This window comes from Equus caballus, chromosome 11 (assembly GCF_041296265.1).
Source record: "Equus caballus isolate H_3958 breed thoroughbred chromosome 11, TB-T2T, whole genome shotgun sequence".
NCBI lineage: Eukaryota > Metazoa > Chordata > Mammalia > Perissodactyla > Equidae > Equus > Equus caballus.
Window position 1 is genome coordinate 44512534 of NC_091694.1, and position 17323 is coordinate 44529856.

Consider the following 17323-nt stretch of genomic DNA (forward strand, 5'->3'; position numbering starts at 1 on the left):
ATTTTAAAATTGAAAGATGTCACTTAAGAATCTAGATTTCCAGCTCCTCTGGAACAATCCGAGATGGGGCAACCTTGAGCCTGCATTGCCTCTGGCAGCCATCAGCTAGGGCCGAGTGGCGGTTTCTCAGTTCACCAAGTTCCTACCTGGCTCCCTTCACTGATTGATCTCACCTGCACCCTCATGGGTGCTGGCATCTGCAACCTTTGCCCCAGGTGTTGTGTGGTTAAAGAGCTGTTTTGGGGTGCTTCCCCTAAACTCCTCCCCCAGGAGAGTAGGGGGATGTACATCTCTGCATGGGGCTAGGGCCCCAGAATGTGGCTTCACCCTCTGGATGGATTTAGTTTCTGTAACCATTGAAGAAGCCCAGGGAAGCAGACTGGGGTAGGCAGGGCTGGTGATGGTCCCTGTCCTGGGTTATGTGTACCCTCCCCTGTGGGGCTGGCTCTACGGGGCCAGGCCCCTCTTGAGGGAAAAGAGCCCCAAGGAGGTGGTATTGCTAACCCAGCAGCATCTGTGAGTAGGAGGTGGGGCACCTCCGGCCGTCCGAGGTGGCCCCCCTGCAGACGCTGGCTGTCACTTGTGCTTCTGTCGTGGCGAGGCACGTCAGGCCTCCTGTGCACAAAGCCTTGGTTTCTCACCCATGGTGGGGATGGAAACTATGGTTTCTCACTAGGCCTTGGCCTCCCCTCTGCCAAGGTGTCCGAGACTGATGCAAAGATGAAACGGAGACGCAAGGTGACAGTGAGGTACACCCGGGTCCTCTGCAAGGCTGTGCGGGCAGCTGCTCCTCGCTCCTCCCCCTGCCCGCCCGCGTCCCGGCGAGGGGCTGTAAATAAAGCCTGTCTCTGGGAAGCGGACCTCCCCCTGCGCCCGGCCCGGCTGCGGCCTCCTCGCCCCTCCTCCGCTTTCGGGCAGCCTGCGCCAGCCGCCCGGCCCGGTGACCGCGGAGAGGGAACGGCCCCACCTCACAAGTCAAGTCGTGCATTTCCTGTGTATTAATAGCAAACGCGAACCTCAGAGTCCAGAAAGGGCGGGATCCGTGGCCGGCGGCGGGGAGCGCGGGCCCCTCCTGCACCCGCCGGCCCGCGCACGCCGGGAAGGGCCGCGGCGGCCGCGCAGGGGCGCCTCCTTCTGCTCGGGCCGGCGCCTCCTCGCCGGGGACAGCCCTGAGATCGCGGCGGCGGCGGCGGCGGCGGCGGAGCTCCCCGCCGAGAGGCGGCTGAGCCGGCGGGGCTGCCCGGGAGGACCCGCTTCCCCTTTCTCGGGGCGGGGACGCGCGCGAGGCGGGCCCGCAGCCCCGGCGCTCAAGGGCTGGGAAGCGGCGGCAGGACAAGGTTCATAATGGAGCCTTTCATCGGGAGCCCGTGGCCAGGTGCCAGGACTGACTCCGGGGAGGCCAGCATGCTGGTTTAGGCCTGCCCTGCACGCTCTTCCTCTCCCCGCCTGCCTGCCGGCCTCCATCCCGGGCGGACGGCGGCAACGGCTGCTGCCGCCGCCGCCGCCGCCGCTGCTGCTGCGTGGACCTTGCTTCCTGTTTGCCCTCCGCGGCTCCGGCTGCCATGGAAGAGGAAGAGGAGGCAATAGGCTTTTTGGACAAGGTTCTGGAGGATGAAGATGTGTTTCTCCTGGAGGAGTGCGAGCTGGGAACCCCGACCAGCCCCGGCTCAGGGTCCCCCTTCTTGGTGGCTGTGAAGGTGGGAATGTGACACGCCCTGGATGCTTGTCGGGGGAGGGGGCAGGGCTAGCAGCTCTCGACTGCTGAAGCTGTGTGCGGGCAGAAATGGCTGATTGCTGCACCAACCTCATGGCTGAGGGGAAGCACCTCGCTCAGTCTGAGAGGGGCTGGCACATGCCTGCGAGCGGATGCGAGGGGCTCTGCCCTCCGGCAGCTGCTCCTGGGGGAGAGGTGCAGTGCCCGCCGCCTCCCCCTGGACCAGTTGTCCTCAGGGGGAGTGGCTGCTGGCTTTCCCCAGGCCAGCTGTGCTGGGGGCTTTCTCTGGCAGTGACATGAGTCACCTGGTGGGGAGTCAGTGGTGTGAGCCTGCTGCCCCAGAGGAGCTGTCTGACTTGAAACCAGGAGGCCATAATCCATTGTTTCCATGGCAACCGTAAGATAAGTGCACTTATGAAGTTCAGGCCAAGGGGGCCACTCTCCTCCGAGCAAAGAGACTTGGTGAATCTGGGCAATCTAGGGCAAGACAGAGAGCATTTGGAGAGCTGGAGAGCCAGAGGTCACTGAGCTTCCTTGAAGGAAAAGAATTGGATCAGCTGAAGTGGGGGAGGTAACAGCTGGCCTTGAGGCAGGAGCCAGGTGGGTAGACACTTTTCCAAGGTGGGTGTAGGCAGGAAGCATCCGGCTGGCCCCAGCCCACCCACTCTGGGGCTGTGGGCATTGTCATTGTCAGCGCCTGTCCTGTCCTAGGAGTTGCCGAGAAAGCAGAGCAGGAGGGGAGTGGTTGCGTGGATCCCCTTCCCTTCTGTTCACCTCTTCCCCCGGGGCAGTGCTCCCCCTTGAAACCACACCAGTGCCGCCTGAGGCAGGGCACACCACACTGTTTTTCCTTTCCTCGCCAGGCCCTCCTCTCAGAGCTCTACCCTCAGCCTTTTGCTCACCTCATCTCTGTTCTGTGGCTAGAAGGGAGGGCCGGTGAGAAGGTATGGCAGGGAGTTTGCAGACTGCAAGCCGGGCTTCCTAACAGACAGCGCCCATCTGTGGGCCCCGGGCTGTCCGCCCAGAGAACCCTGCACCCCAGAGGGCGTGGTGCGCAGAGCATTGCTGTGGGCAGGAGGCTGTCACTGAGCGTCTCTGGGCCTGTTTGTCTCTCCGGTAAGATAGGGATCACAGCCCCGCCCCGCCCACGTTACAGTGTGGGTCTGAGGAAGAGATTTTAAAGGAGGTAAAAATAGACTGCGGACCCACGGTAGGTGGCTAGTGTGTGGAGTCTGGGTGGAGCAGTAGCTGCAGGCCTGGGTGTGGAGAAGAGAGGAGCTGTAATGGGAGGCTAGCAGTGGCTAGTGTCCCAACGCTGGCTCTCTCATCTGGTGCTAGCTTGAGCACTGGGGGTGTCATGTCTCTCACTGGGCCCACGAAGGCCTCTGCACTTAGGGCCTGACCAGCCTCCCCACCAGGAAGAGGATGGGAAAAAGTCTGGTTGTGAACCAAGAGCACCAGCTGTGGGCTTTCTAGTGTGTGGGATGGGAGGTATGTGGACCTTCTGTGAGAAACCCTCCCCAGCTCAGATGGGGTCCCACTCATATGCTGCCTTGTGGGTCCACCCTCACTCTGGGCTCTGGCTTATACCTTGGTCTTAGCCCATCTTTCTTCTGCTCGGAAATCTAGACGTCTGCTGCCTTGAGTCTGTCCTGTTCTCCCCGAGGGCAAGGGCCATGTTGCATGGTACATGTACGTGGCTGGTGCCCAGTGGATTTGTGTCTGGAAAGAGTGAGGCTCGATGGGGCCTGTAAAGGGTGTACCATGTCCCCAGTCTTGTTCCATCTCAGACGTATTCTAAGGAGGGGGCACATGAATGCCAAGGGAGCCTGGGCTCAGATCACACCTAAAAACACGCCTTCCCCCAGACCCCTGTGAGCACCTACATCAGTCTTCACCTCCACCTTGCTGCCTCGGTGTTCCCAGATGTGTCTCTAGCATGGGGGAAGGGGGCCTTTCCTGAGTGTTGGGGTATTCCTGTCTCATCCCGAACACCTCTGGGATGCCCTCTTCCTCTACCAGGCTTGGCCATCTATAGGGGGAGAAGACAAGCAGGGTGGCTACAGAGAGCTGGGAAGTAAAGCTCACTGACTTATTCAACAAACACCGTCAGGTTGTGTTCTATTCCAAGCATTCTGCCTGGCACTGGGGAGGAGACACAGTTCAGGGCGAGAGGGAAAGTGCACAGATAATAGGAGTATGATGAGAAAGCAGTCAGGGCTGTGAGAAGGATTCTGATAAAAAGGGTGCTAAATTCAGAGGAGGAGAGACTACCTCTAGCTGAGTCAGGGCTGGACTGGGTGCAGGTGTGTGCATGCACGTGGTCAAGGGGCATCTCTGGAGGGTATGCTCCTGTCCTGGGCCTCGGACGGTCTTGGCACACTCTTGCACAGTAGGCTCTTCTCGGCAGCTGGTAGGAATCCAAGACAGTTCTCTCTTTGCTATTACTTGACTTCAGGAGTGCTTACCTTAAACAGCAGTTGTCTTCCTGAGCAGGTGTCCAAATGCCAGTCCTATAAGTCAGTCCTGTTTTCAGTGTAATTTCTGAGATGCTGCATCTTCCTGGGGGACAGATGTGAAGATGGCAGTGGTTTTCTCCAGAGCTGGGGCTAGAGCTTGCTGTGTCTTTCAACCCAGACTTCCCTTTGAGGAGTTAATGATCTAGAAACTAATAATAACGTGGATACTGATAGCACCATCACCTCCCATCTGTAAAGTGTTATATTCTTTCCAAAACTCTTTCGTGCAGTCCTATTTAAAGGTACACAGGGCTGATAGAGGCCTTGCTACATAAAAGCTGCTATTTAAAGGAACTCATTTGTCAGGAATAAAATCCTTTTGTAATGCAGATTAACCCTTCAGGTGTTAATCTGTGCCAATTTTTAACGGATCGCCTGAAATGCCTATGTTTCTGTTTCATCTGCCCAGGTCTCTTCTCCCTCCATGGGCAGTAATGGCCATGCCCGTGTCACCCACTTGGGTGTTTCCCAAAGTGCGGGTCACATCTGAGATAATTTGAGAGGTGATTTTAGGTGGCACCTGGTATATATTTTGCACTTTAACAGTTAGGTATATGTTTTAATGTATGCTGGAAAAATATGACTTGCACATCTCGCGATTTCAGATGTAATGCTTGGGATAAGCCTGTGCTTTTAAGAAGTCCGTTGTCAAGAACAATGTTAAGTAAATAATAGTGCCGTGGTGTGTGAGTTTGAGAGAACTGCAAAGATTACATGGGAACCGCTGAAGTTTGGAAACACTGCTGGACCTGCCTGAAGCTGCGTTCAGCAGGGAGCTTGGAAGTGGGGGTCCACCCTTCAGGAGAAGGGGGCAGCTGGAGCTTCAGCTTCATTGCTCAGCGTTGCCCCAGTGTCCTCGCTGCTGTAAATTCTGCTCAGGAAATAGCTGAAAGAGACCTCCCCCGTGCCTGGCGCTAAGGAGATGAGTGAATGGGCTGGATGTCCCTTATTGTCTCAGCTCAGAGAGGGGCCAGCTCTCTTGAGGCTGATGCTTGGTGTGGGCACAGCCCTCTCCCCAGGGGATCTACTCTGAGCAGATCCCACAGGGTGCTCCTTGCAAACTGGTGTGACCCAGGGGCTGAATTCTGCTGTCCGTGGAGCCCTGTGGCCTAAGGCTCTGGATTGCAGGCCGCCCTGTCTGTTCAGTCCTCACTGTTTTCTGAGAGGAGGTCAAGCTCCTGGACAGACTGTGTCTTGGCCTGGCCTAGAACCAAACCTTTGGAGGTACTACTTAACCTCTAAGCTCTGTAGAAGACCGGGCCGGACCTGGCTAAGCCTTCCTTATAGATACTGTCCCTGCCGGAGTCACTTGACCTGTTGGATTTGGGGGCCTGGAGCTGACAGACTTTCAGCCTAGCAGACTGTGTAAAATGCTGGGGATGAACGAGCCCACCGTGGCTGCATTTCGTAAGCTCCTCTCGGGAAGGAAGTGGGGACAGTGTCACTCAGAAGGCAGCTTCCCTGTGCCGGGGGACTGGCAAGCAGCATGGCGTGGACTGTGGGGGCCTTGAACTCTTCAGAGAACTCACCTTGGAGATGCTGGGCGTGTGCGTACCACCTCTGGAGGGCTCTTTGGGGGCAGAGACTGTCTCCCTCAGTGTATTCCCAGTGTCTGGCACATAGTGGGGAATGAATGAATGAATGTCGAGCCTGGTGTTTTCTGAGAGAAGAATAGCCTCCCACGGTTGAAGAAACAGTTGTGAATTTCAGATAATTCTAAACCAGGAACATGTGAGGTCTGGGGAAAGCAAAGAAAAGATGAAAGAGGTTTTTGGTGGTAACTGAGCAACAGGCCTCCTGTCGGTAAAATGCACACAATTTGATTTCACATCCCCAAGCTCTCTGTCACCTCCACCCCCATGCCAGCCAAAACTTTAAGTGAATGTGGCTCAGAGTGGGTATCTTGGGGATGACTATTTCTTGCCTTTTGGGGAGCTCTTTCCAGATTGGTCTCATGAACCAGCCCAGTGGTGTAGCCATTAAGTTCCCATGTTCTGCTTTGGCGGCCCGGGGTTCACTGGTTCGGATCCCAGGTGCGGACATGGCACTCCTTGTCAAGCCATGCTGTGGCAGGCGTCCCACATATAAAGTAGAGGAAGATGGGCATGGATGTTAGCTCAGGGCCAGTCTTCCTCAGCAAAAAAACAAGGAGGATTGGCTACAGATGTTAACTCAGGGCTAATCTTCCTCAAAAAAAAAAAAAAAGATTGGACTCTGAGGTGGGAGACCCTTAGGACAGGGTCTTGCTGAAATGGGCTGTCACAGGGGTCTGTGCTCATGTCAGGCTGGATGAAGGCTTGGCAGGGGCTGCGAATCACCAGGTCTTCACCACGGTCGTAGTCCAACCAGCTCTACTGTTAAGCTCACAGTGTGCCCCAGGTGACTTCCTTTAGAGGATGTTTGCCAGGCCCTCAGGCAAATCCCTGGTTGGCAGGGAACAGGAGGAGAGTGGGGCATGGTAGGGGAGCGCTGGACCCCAGCGTGGACGGCGACTTCTCATTTGCCTGGCTTGGGATGCAGCACCGTTTGTGTGACACGCCGGGAGGAAGCCTCGGTTCTGACGTCAGACCCTCAACCTCTTGGGGCCGGGCCTGCAGGCCCTGCTCCAGGCCCTGATCTCATTCCTCAGAGGGAGGTGCCTGCCTGCAATGCGGACAGCCCCAGGCAGCTGGCAGTTTCCACTCTCTGCCTCGGGGGGATAATGGTAACACCTTCCAGACTGTGGGATTCCAGTGAGTTAATCCATGGAAAGCGCTTAGAACAGTGCCTGGTACTTGTGAAGCCCTCAGTCAATAACTATTGTCCTTCCCTGAAGCTTGGCATCCATACTGGTTTCCTAATGGTGCTGAAACAAATTACCACACATTCAGTGGCTTAAAACAACCCAGATTCATTCTCTTACACACACGTCTGAAGGAGTCAACAAGGCTGCACTCCTTCTGGAAGCTGTAGGGAAGAGAATCCGTTTCCATGCCTTTTCCAGCTGTGAGAGGCCCCTTATATTCCTTGGCTCATGGCCCATCCTCTGTCTCCAAAGCTAGCAGTGTGGCATCTTCCAGTCCATCCTCACCTTGCTTCTGGGGTCACATCGCCTGTCCTCTGACTCTGACCTTCTTGCCTCCCTGCTGTGCCTCCATGTGACCAGGCCCTGCCCAAGTCATGACTCTAATTTCTCTTCTTTGGCTGTCTGTATCCCCCACTAAACTGCCCCCCGCACGTGGGGCCAGGTCCTTTGTTATCTCGCTCACTGTTATAAGGGTGAGTAGATGGATGGATGGTTGGATATCAAATAAGAAAACATGGAAAAAACGATGGGAAAGAAACAAAGCAAGGTGTTAGCAGTAGGATATGGCTGATTGTTTTTCCTTTTATATTTCTGTATTTTCTAGATTTCCTTTAATAAGTCTATTTGGCTTTTATCCCCTACGAAAGCGTTACGTAAAGAAGAGAAAAAAGGCAAGAAAACAGGCCACTGAGGACTTTGGCCTCCTTTCTCACGAGCCATTGGCTTTTGGTTTGCTTTCGTACAGGTGGATGCAGGGAAGGGCCTGGAGATGAGGAAGCTGGTTCTCTCGGGGTTCCTGGCCAGCGAAGAGATCTACATTAACCAGCTGGAAGCCCTGTTGCTGGTGAGTCTATGCTCTGGGGTCTTGTGGTCCCCATGTGGGACAGTGTCGTGTTCTGAAACTGCTTTCGGAGTTGGAGAGGAACAGGGACCTGGACCAGTCCTTCCCCGTGAGGCCATCTGTGGTACTGCTCTGCTTACAGCTTGGCACTGGGCAGCCAGGGTCATTGCCAGAAAGGAGCTGTCCCCCTCAGCCCTGACCCTCCGTTACGTGCTCTGGGAAAGTCAAGAGAAGAAACACAACCAGGTTTGGGATAGCGAACACCCCCGTGGTCTATGGCCGCGGTGGCACAGGCATTACTAATCGATCACAGTACTCTGTCCAGATGGAGGCCTAGCCCCACCTCCACACTGTGAGCAATCTCTGCCAGTCAATCAAATTGAGGCCTTTGTCATTCCTGGTCCCAGTCCTTCCTCCTACCTGGCCTAGTGAACCATTCATGCCATCGTGAGGCCCTGTGGCAGGAAATGTGAGGTGGAGGGCTGCCTGTGTCATTTTGAGAAGCGCCATATCTCCGAGGCATTAGACCAACCCCAGCCCTCTGTGAAGATGCCTCAGTTTCCGCTCTGAGAGGGAGGCATTGTTGTGAGACTCTGACTGAGGGGGTAATTTTAAACTGTTTTCAAACGGTGAAAGTACTACACAGATGTAAGATGTTTTTGCCTTTGAAGAAAGTGCTTATTAGATGTGTCTGGATATTATGCAGAGTGATTGTGGCATGTAAAGTTCTTTCCCCTGGGTGTTTGCAGTCAGAGACATAAGATGATTTCAGAAAAAAGAGGAATAGGAAATGCAGATGTGATCAGTAGAAACTGATAAGAATTGTAAGATATACATTTATGTACTTGCTGTGATGTGAGATGTTGTCACCCAGTGTCCCAGGGCACTTGGCATTTATTACCCAAGGAATGACTATGGAAACATGCAGATACTTTGCAACACACGGGGCTGAGTTTGTGGTAGATCTCACCAGGAGTTTATTGTAGACGTGGGAATGTTTTTCAAGTGAGGGACAGTGTGGCAGGTAGATAAGGACTCTGGTCTGGGGACAGAACAAAGGCAAGAGTTGACTCTGCCATTAGTAATAGATGTATTGCCCTGTTTTTCAAACTGTGTATCTCAACCCATTAGTGGGCTGTGAAAACAGCGTAGTGGGTTAAACCAGCATTTTAAAACAAATGAGAAAGAAAATATCAGCATGCATCACACATAGTAAGAATCAGGACTATTTCATGAAACTTTTGGTTTGTTGTGTGTATACATACATATGTATATCCTGGGCCATATTATTTCTTACATGCATTGTGGGTTTGAAAACCACTGGCTTTGGGCAAGCCATGCATAACCTCCTTGAGCTCAGTTTCCTCCTCTGAAGAGAATAATACGATCGCTTTCCCTCTCTTCTTCATGGGGTTGAGAAGATCAGGTGATCCTTTTTGGGGACTAGTACAATGCCAGGTACTTAGGCATTCAAATATTAGCTGAAGGAAGGGCAGCCGGGTGACTCACCAGATGCATGTGACATACGCCGTGTAAAGTATGAATTGATGTACCAAAAGAAGGGGGCGTCCTCACTAGAAAGAGGCATAGTTGCAAGGAGTTCAAACAAAGGAACCAGACTTTGAATCTCCACTTGACTGCTCACCAGCTCTAGACCTTCAGCAGATTAGTGACCCTTTGTGCCTCATTTCTCTGTCTGCAAGCCAGGTGTGCTGCTATTAGTGCTGTCTCCGTGGGCAGTTGTGAGGACTAAGTGAGTTTGTGTGTGATGCTCTTAGAACAGAGCCTCGGTGCCAGCTGATACGATTGTTCTCTCCGATGCCGGGAGAGCATGCAGGTTAGGGCCTGTTTGTTTCTGTCGACACACCCTTTCCCTGCAGGAAGGGGAGGCGCGTGTCCTCGTCAGAAGCATGCCACTCTTAGATTCCAACTTGCATTCTCACCTGTCATTGGGCCTAATTTGAGTTTCCGTTTGTCCGGGTAAAGAAAACAGATTTAGGAGCCAAGACACTCCTTCTTTGCCTGGCAAAAACTGTGAGGCTGGGGTCCCCAGCCCTGAGGTGACCCAGGGCCAGTCTCTCCTCTCCCTGCAGCTTGTTCATCCTGGGCCCCTGATTGGTTCTTTCCTGAACAGAGGCAAGAGCGAGATGGGGTGGGGGGACTAGCTGGGAGGCCTGGGAGGGCCCCAGGAAGAGGGGGCAGGACCCTCCACAGCCACAGCTTCAAGATCAGGAATCAAGCCATCCCTGTCCCCTCCTTGAGGTGGGGGCCCTCCCATCCCAGCTACCGCAGAGCTAAGCCCCTTGCTCTTTGGGGTGATCTGATAAAGGGGCTCCGAGAAGAAAATCTCTCCTCTGCTCCCTCCTCCTCTCACTCCCATATCTCCTTCTCATCACCCCACCCCCATTCCCACAGCTCTGCGTGTTTGACTGTCCTCAGCTTAACACTTCCTGATACGCAAACGGCTGGGCGTGTGTACACACACGGGCACAGACAGGGACACCACACAGGAGCCTCTGTTCCTGTCCCCTGGGTTGCTGGCTGCAGCAAGATTTGATAATCTTCTGGAACCGTCCAGGTTCCTGATGGGTTCAGATTACAAGTGAAGTGGGTCTGGGAGCCTGAGCCGAGGTGGGGGGTGGAAGAAGGGAGACAAACCAGATGGATATATTCTGCATCTCCCCGACTGTGGGAAATGAGCTTGGATACTGCATCTGGCCTGCAGCACCTCCCGTCACTGGACCAGCACTGGCCCTCTTCTCTTAGACTCTCATTCTGGCCGTTTGCTGTGGAGTTCTCAGGTTGCTTATCTGTCAAGTAGGTTAGGGACGCCTTCTTTCCTGGGTTCCCGGAGAAGGAGTAACCGAGGCCATAGGTTAGCAGCCTCCAGGCCGTCTGGGATAGGAGGTGGACGAAGTGGGCAGGTTTCTTTCCCCTGCTTCGAAAGGCAGGTTGCTGGAAGACAGAGCAGGCAAATGGCTGTGTGAAATCCCACTGCGAGTTCAACCCGCCTGGCCTGTTTCCCTGAGAAGCGCTGCATGGGAAATCCAGAGCCAGGGTTGGCTCTGAGGTCACTCAGGGATCCTCTAAGAATAGTTTCTCCCTGATAAAATGGAGACTCGCGCCCTTGCCCTCTGCCACAGGATTCTGGGAGGAGGGAAGGGGGGACCGGTGTGCTGGCTCTTTGGCAGAAGAGCGGTGCTGGATCAAAGCTCAGTATTGGGCTGCCTTTGCCTTTTGGCTTTCTGTCCCTCTCAACGCGAGGCCTTTATTTGGGGCTTCACCAGATAAAAGTAGCAGGCTTCCACAGTCTCCGGTCTCTGGCCAGCCAAGGGCACGCACCCTGCACTTTCCCCTCCCCCCAAGTGAAATCAGGGCTGAGACCAAAGGTCCCCAACCTTGTCCTGAGAACCGTGTGACGCCTGAGTGCAGGCCCCGTGCATGTGACCCACCACTGGTGAGCGCCCATCTCTTCCCCTTTTGTAGACAGAGTGGGACGTTAGGAGGAAGCAGGGCAGTTGTGTCTTGTCTTTGCGTAGGTGGCAGTTGAGTGCTTCCCCAGCAGCTTCTGAGAAATCCTCATCCCTTTGCCTTCCCAGGACTGTCCCCTCCCTGTGTCCTTTATCCCCCTCAGTGGGGATTGCACCACGGCAGGGACAGGGATTAGAGGTTCTGGGACTCTGTGGTGACTTATTCCTCCACTGGATCCTGGGGAGAGGTAACAAGGATAAACTAGGACAGTGATCCTGAGGCCATCTCTGTGTCCTCCAGAGTGTGAGGAGCCATGGAGCTGAGTGTGGCTGCCCACCTGGGGTTGGGAGAATCATATTCCCTTTCTCCTGGCTCCTTCTGTTTCCCTGCCTGGCATGCTTACCCAGGCCCCACCCCTCCACCTGCTCAGATCTTCCCAACCTGTTCCTGTCACCTCCTCTGTGAAGCCCTTTGAGCTGTGCCAGCACAATCTTGGGACCACTTGGTTGGCATTTACAGTCCAAGTTGGGTAATACCCTATCTTGCTTTGTCCACTAAATCATTTCATTCATGTCGGTCCAGTTTACCCAAATAGATTATAATGTTCTCCAGAGCAAGGAGTGTGAGTCATAAAAATAATCTCCTGAAAAGAAAATTGGAGCCCTATCACTCTCCTTCTTAAATCCCTCCAGGAAGAGCCAGGTCAGAGGATGGGCTGCAAAGCCACATTCCTTTCTCCCTGCAGGATCTGGCTCCTGCCCACCCTCCAGCCCTGCTCTAGGCTCCTCTCCTCCCCTTGCCCAAGGCACTCAGGCCCCTGGCTTTCTTCCAGCTCCCCCCTCTCTCTGAGCCCATTCCTGCCTCATGACCAGGAATACTGTCCCCTCTGCCCCTATGCTTCCATTTCAGGGTGAATGTTCCCTTCTTGGAGAAGCTGTCCTCACCACCCTGTCTCAGAGGCCCCTTCTTATTTCCTTCATTGTACTTGTGTGTAATTGTGTGTTTGTCTGTCTCCCCTACTAGATGGGGGCTCCATGGAGGTAGGGGTTGGGTGTGTGTTGTGAATCACTGAATACCCCCAGCTGGTCTCATGTTAGGCACTTGGATCCATTATTTCTAGGGTGAGTGGTAATAATAGTAGCAGCTAACATTTATAGATTGCTTTCTGTGTACCAGACACATACTAGATACTTTGTATAAATTATGCCTTTTGATCTTCCTCTCAGCGTTCTTGAAAGGGTAATGTCATCCTGGTTTTATAAAGGAGGTGTCTGAGACCCGGAGATGCTAAGTGACTTGCTCACAGCTATTAAGTGGCAGAGTTGGGACTCAAACCCACACTGCTGGCCTGTGCCAGGTTAACCTCATCCTGCGTCCCTAGCAAAGGGCTGGCTGGACATTAGGGTTAGTTGGCTCCAGTGCTGAGAGGGTCAGAAGGAAAGCTTCTGCTTTTTCCTGCCTTTATCATGGTGTCTGGACTTTTCAGAACTGGGAGGATGAGGGAGCTAGAAGTCAGAGCATAGTCTGGGTATTTGAGTAGATGGGACTTCCTCTTGTGGACAGACTTGGGCTCTGCCACCATCAGAGTGAGGCATATGAGAGGACGCGGTGAAGCTTGGCTGGGAGGTTGGCTGCTGTGGTTGGCTCGAGCTGGTGGTCATCGCTCAGAGTGAGCCAGTGATAACTTTGGTCTCCCTCAGTGTAGGCATCACCTCCAGTCCAGCTAGAATGCTTCTCTTGTTGGAAAGCTCGCTATCTGATCCAATGGGACAGTGGGGGGCAGCTCTAGAGAGTCCACACCTGTCCCCATAACATCTCCTGCTGCTCCTGGGTCTCTAGAGGGACCCAGACTAAGTCAAAGGCCTCTTTCCACACAGCCCTTCAGCTAGATGAAGAGCATCAGCCATGTCTGCTCAGGCTTCTGTCTTCCAGGTAAACGTCCCCTCCCCTCCCAGGCCCCCTCTGTGTGGCAGGTTTCCAGAGCCTTTCTCCTAGAGGAAAGTCTGGACATCTTTGGGGGCTTTGGGGCTGAGGGAAGGCCAACCAAGGAGGAGCTATCTTTCAGTATCAGTCTTTTTGTTTCAACTATGAATTTTAATAGCTGTTTTCATGATTATAAAATTAAGATTTACTCATTGTAAGTGATTTAGAAAATCACAGTGAAGAAAATACACCCAAGTCCCATTTTCCCACAGTCCTACTGTTGGGCATTAAGGTGATGGTTTCAGCTCCCAGCAAGTGTTCTGGGATGGTCCTGAGTTACTGTCGTTACATCATCCTCTCAACCTGCAGGCCCTGGACAATCTTGGTGTAGACAAGCAGAGATGACAGATAGGTTTCACCGTGCACGTCAACCTCGGCGTTGAGAAAGAGCCTAAGACTACAACCAGGGTCAGTGAGAAAGATCATTGTGATTGCTTAGCAATGTCTGCCATGGGTATAGGAGGGAGGACAGTGGCCTGTATGCCACCTGCTCATTCTCTCTATACTAAGTGATGAGAACTTGAGATATCAGTGCAACTGAGGTTGGTCTTGGGTCTCTTCGAGACTCTACCCCCAAGTCCTAGAATCATTTCTTGGAAGGAAACAGCAGAAGAGTCGAGTTCCCAGTCAACCCTCCCTCCCACTGAAGTGTGACAAGGGAGCTCATGACTCAGAGCATGAGGCCATTATGGAAGAAAGACATGGATTCTGTTAAACCAACAAGCAAGCCCAGTACAGGCCAGGGACCGGGAACCCCAGCAGGGGAGATGGAGGGTGAAGGAAATGTGTCTTGGCACCACCGCTTGGGCCTGGCAGGGCTGCAGGACCAGGCTCTGGCTATCAGGTTCCCTCTGCTTGCAGTAATTCATGGCTTGTTGGGGCCTGTCACAGCAGCTGCTTGATATAAACCACGCTCCAGGTTCCCTGCCCTCAGTGGCCTTGTCAGGCAGAACTGGAGCAGCAGGGAGGGCTAATCAGTGCCCTGGGCCTGCTGACGCTCTGGCTTATTCACCTCTCACCTCCACTCTGTCTTCCTCCTCTCTCCCAGCCCATGAAACCCCTGAAGGCCACAGCCACCACCTCCCAGCCCGTGCTCACCATCCAACAGATCGAGACCATCTTCTACAAGATCCAGGACATCTACGAGATCCACAAGGAGTTCTATGACAACCTCTGCCCCAAGGTGCAGCAGTGGGACAGCCAGGTCACCATGGGCCACCTCTTCCAGAAGCTGGTGAGTCTCCTGTTGATGGAGGGGCCTTTTCCGGGGCTTCAATGGAGCTGGTGGTGTTGGGAGAGGACAGGTGAGTCCTAGCCCTCCTGACCTCCTTGAAGGACTGGGTCGTTTCTGAGTCCCCTTGCCTCGACTCCCAGACTCCCCCAGTGAAGCCCTCGAGTGCTTCTAGGGTTGCTGGAGACAGGCCGTGTGCATGGTGCTCCTGGCAGGGCGTTGCTTCTCACCAAGGGGGCTCCAGGGCTGGAGCAGAGGCTCCGCTGCTGGGCTTCAGGTCTGCTGTTACTCAGCTGACAGAGGGGCGTGCGCCAAGCAGACAGGCATTCCCTGCACCTCTGTACCACCTCTGAAATGAAACCATCGGATGGGAGACCGTGTCAGCTAACGGTCCTTGCCTGAGGACCCCGGAGCAGAAAGCATAAAGAGCCCAGCCCCCCGCCACCACCATCGCCGGGGAGGGAAAAAACATGAGAAGGTAGAATCTGTGCAGATTTCGTGTTGGGAAGGGATCGTGGAGGTCTTCTCAGGGCTTCCGTGACCCCTCTCCCCAGCTCTCTGTCTGTGTTCCCTGGAGGACCCCCAGGTCAGACCCACGGGACCCCCCACCCGCTTCTCCCCCCATAACTTCTGCCAGCCCAGTGGGCAGCAAGGAGACCTGGAGTCAGCGGCCGTTGTTCTGGGGTGTGAACGGTGGGGGGCAGGGAGCTGCACCTCTCTTTTCCCCTCCTGCACTGGCGGGCCTGTTGAACGGACAGGTCTCTACTTTTCTTACACTGGAGAAAACTCTCGTTGGACACTCCTAGGGCTTCAAGTTCAGCATGTTCAAAACTGAACTCTCTGTCTCTGAAGTTCTTTGCTCTTCTTCCTGCCTCCATCTCTGGGCACTGCCACCATCCCATCCTCATCCATCAGTGACTCCTTGGACTCATCCTTGGCTCCTCCCCTCCCCCAACCCCTCTCTCCCTATGTCTCCTGGAGTCCACTTTTTAATGCTCTCAGCCACCTGCTTCTCTCCACTTGCTCTGGTGCCCTCACCTGAACCACTTCTGTAGCCTCGTGACCGGCTCCTGCACCCAGGCCTGCCTCCCCTTCTGCCTTCCACTTCTACATAGCTGCAGGAGAGTTATCTAAACTCCTGACCAGAACATCCTTCTGCCCTGCTTAAATCCCTTCAGGGGCTCCCTCTTGCCCACTGGATAAAGGCCATACTCTGAGGAATGGCTTAGGAGACCCTTCACGTACTGGCCTCTGCCCACCCCTGGCCTCTGGCTGCTGCCTCCCTCACCCTCTGTGCCCCTTGACTTGAACTTTCTGTTCTCAGTTCATACTTCTGGTATTCTTGACCTCTGTGTACTGGAGGCTCTAGCTGCCCGAAATGCCCTTCCCCATTGTGTCTGGCTTCTCCTGGTCAGTTCCCAGCTTAGAAGTGACCTCCTCAGAGACGTCTTCCCAGACCCTTGAACAAAACTCCTATGCTTGTCCCCTCAGTTAATACTGTAACTGCCTGTCTCCCCCAAACCATAGGCTCCAGGAAGGCAGACTGTATTTTTTTCATCATTAGATACCACCCCCCCCAAGAAGCAGCTCAGTGCTCAATACATGAATGAATGAATGAATGAATGAATGAGTACATCATGACCTTGACCACTGGGACTAGGGAGAACTTGGAATGGCATTGAGGGAGATGTCACAGGGCCTGAGGTCTGTGTCCTGAGACACCAGCAGTGTTGTGGAGACAAGCATAGCTTCTAGAGCCAGGTCACAGCTGGGTTTGAATCCCGGCTCTGCCACGGATTAAACTTGTGACTTTGGGCCACTTATCCAACCTCTCTGTGACTCAGCTTCCTCATCTGTAAAAATGAGGATAATGATAGTATTTACCTCATTGGATCGTTGGGAGGACTAAGTGAGTTAATACCTGAAAAGTACTTGGAACAGGGCCTGGAACATAGTAAATTAGTAAATAATAGTTAGCTGTCATCATTACTGTTATTATGATGATTATTATTACAGGGAAGAGGCAGTCCAGAAGGCCTCTTCCTCCAGTAGGAAGGAAGAGGAAGTTCCCTTCCTCCAGTAAGGGATCTTCGTGCTTCTGGTTCTGGCAGACCCAGAGTGCTTGCCCCCGTTCAGGGTGGTGAACCCCAGTTATCAGGCCTGCCTGGTCCCAGGAGCCTGAGCTGATTGGCTTAGAGGGGCAGCCTCTCGTCAGCCCTCAGGAGAGCAAAAGGGAGCAAACCCAGGGGCGGGAGGGTGAGTGGCCTGGAGCATAGTGGAAGGTCTCTGGGGTTACCTTTATCACTTGGACCCTCCTGCCACCAGGGTTCCCTATTCTGATGAATATGCTACTCGCCTTCCCTCCCCCAGCATCATGGACTGATGTCTGAAGCCCCGGGGGGCTGCAGGCCTACGGGGCACCTGGGTGGATCCAGGGCCAGCCAGGCATCTGGAGGCAGTTTATTTTCAGCTGGTCTTGGGGTATTTGATTATCCCTTACCAGAGAAGAGAATTAGCATCTCTGCTATTTGTTTTATGAGATCACCCCAGTGCCAGGCTCCTGTTTCCAAGCAACCTCCACTTCCCAGTTAATGACCCTGGCAGGCCAGTACATGGGGCCTCCAGACGAGGGTGCATTGTGGATGGCCTGCGATGGCTGGTGACTTTCTGCCCAGGTGGCTCCTGCTTCTAGCTCCCCTCCTGCTACCTCCTTTGGCAGTGGGATGGGAAGATCGTGTTCCAGCCTAGGTCCCCAGCCTTTATCCTTCTTGCGGGAAAG

General features: G+C 54.0%; 1 protein-coding gene across 4 annotated transcripts in view; it reads left to right on the forward strand.

The window, feature by feature from the left end:
* The window catches only part of ABR (ABR activator of RhoGEF and GTPase), a 179176-nt gene that overhangs the window by 100043 nt on the left and 61810 nt on the right, over window positions 1-17323 (forward strand). For 3 of the 4 annotated variants that reach the window (XM_001504257.7, XM_070226438.1, XM_023653177.2), the window contains exons 3-4: window positions 7764-7862; window positions 14362-14547. In XM_001504257.7, the coding sequence (XP_001504307.4) occupies window positions 7764-7862; window positions 14362-14547 (285 nt within the window). Of the gene's footprint in view, window positions 1-1092; window positions 1698-7763; window positions 7863-14361; window positions 14548-17323 lie in introns of those variants that run through there. The other variant, XM_001504260.7, reaches the window with a different exon arrangement.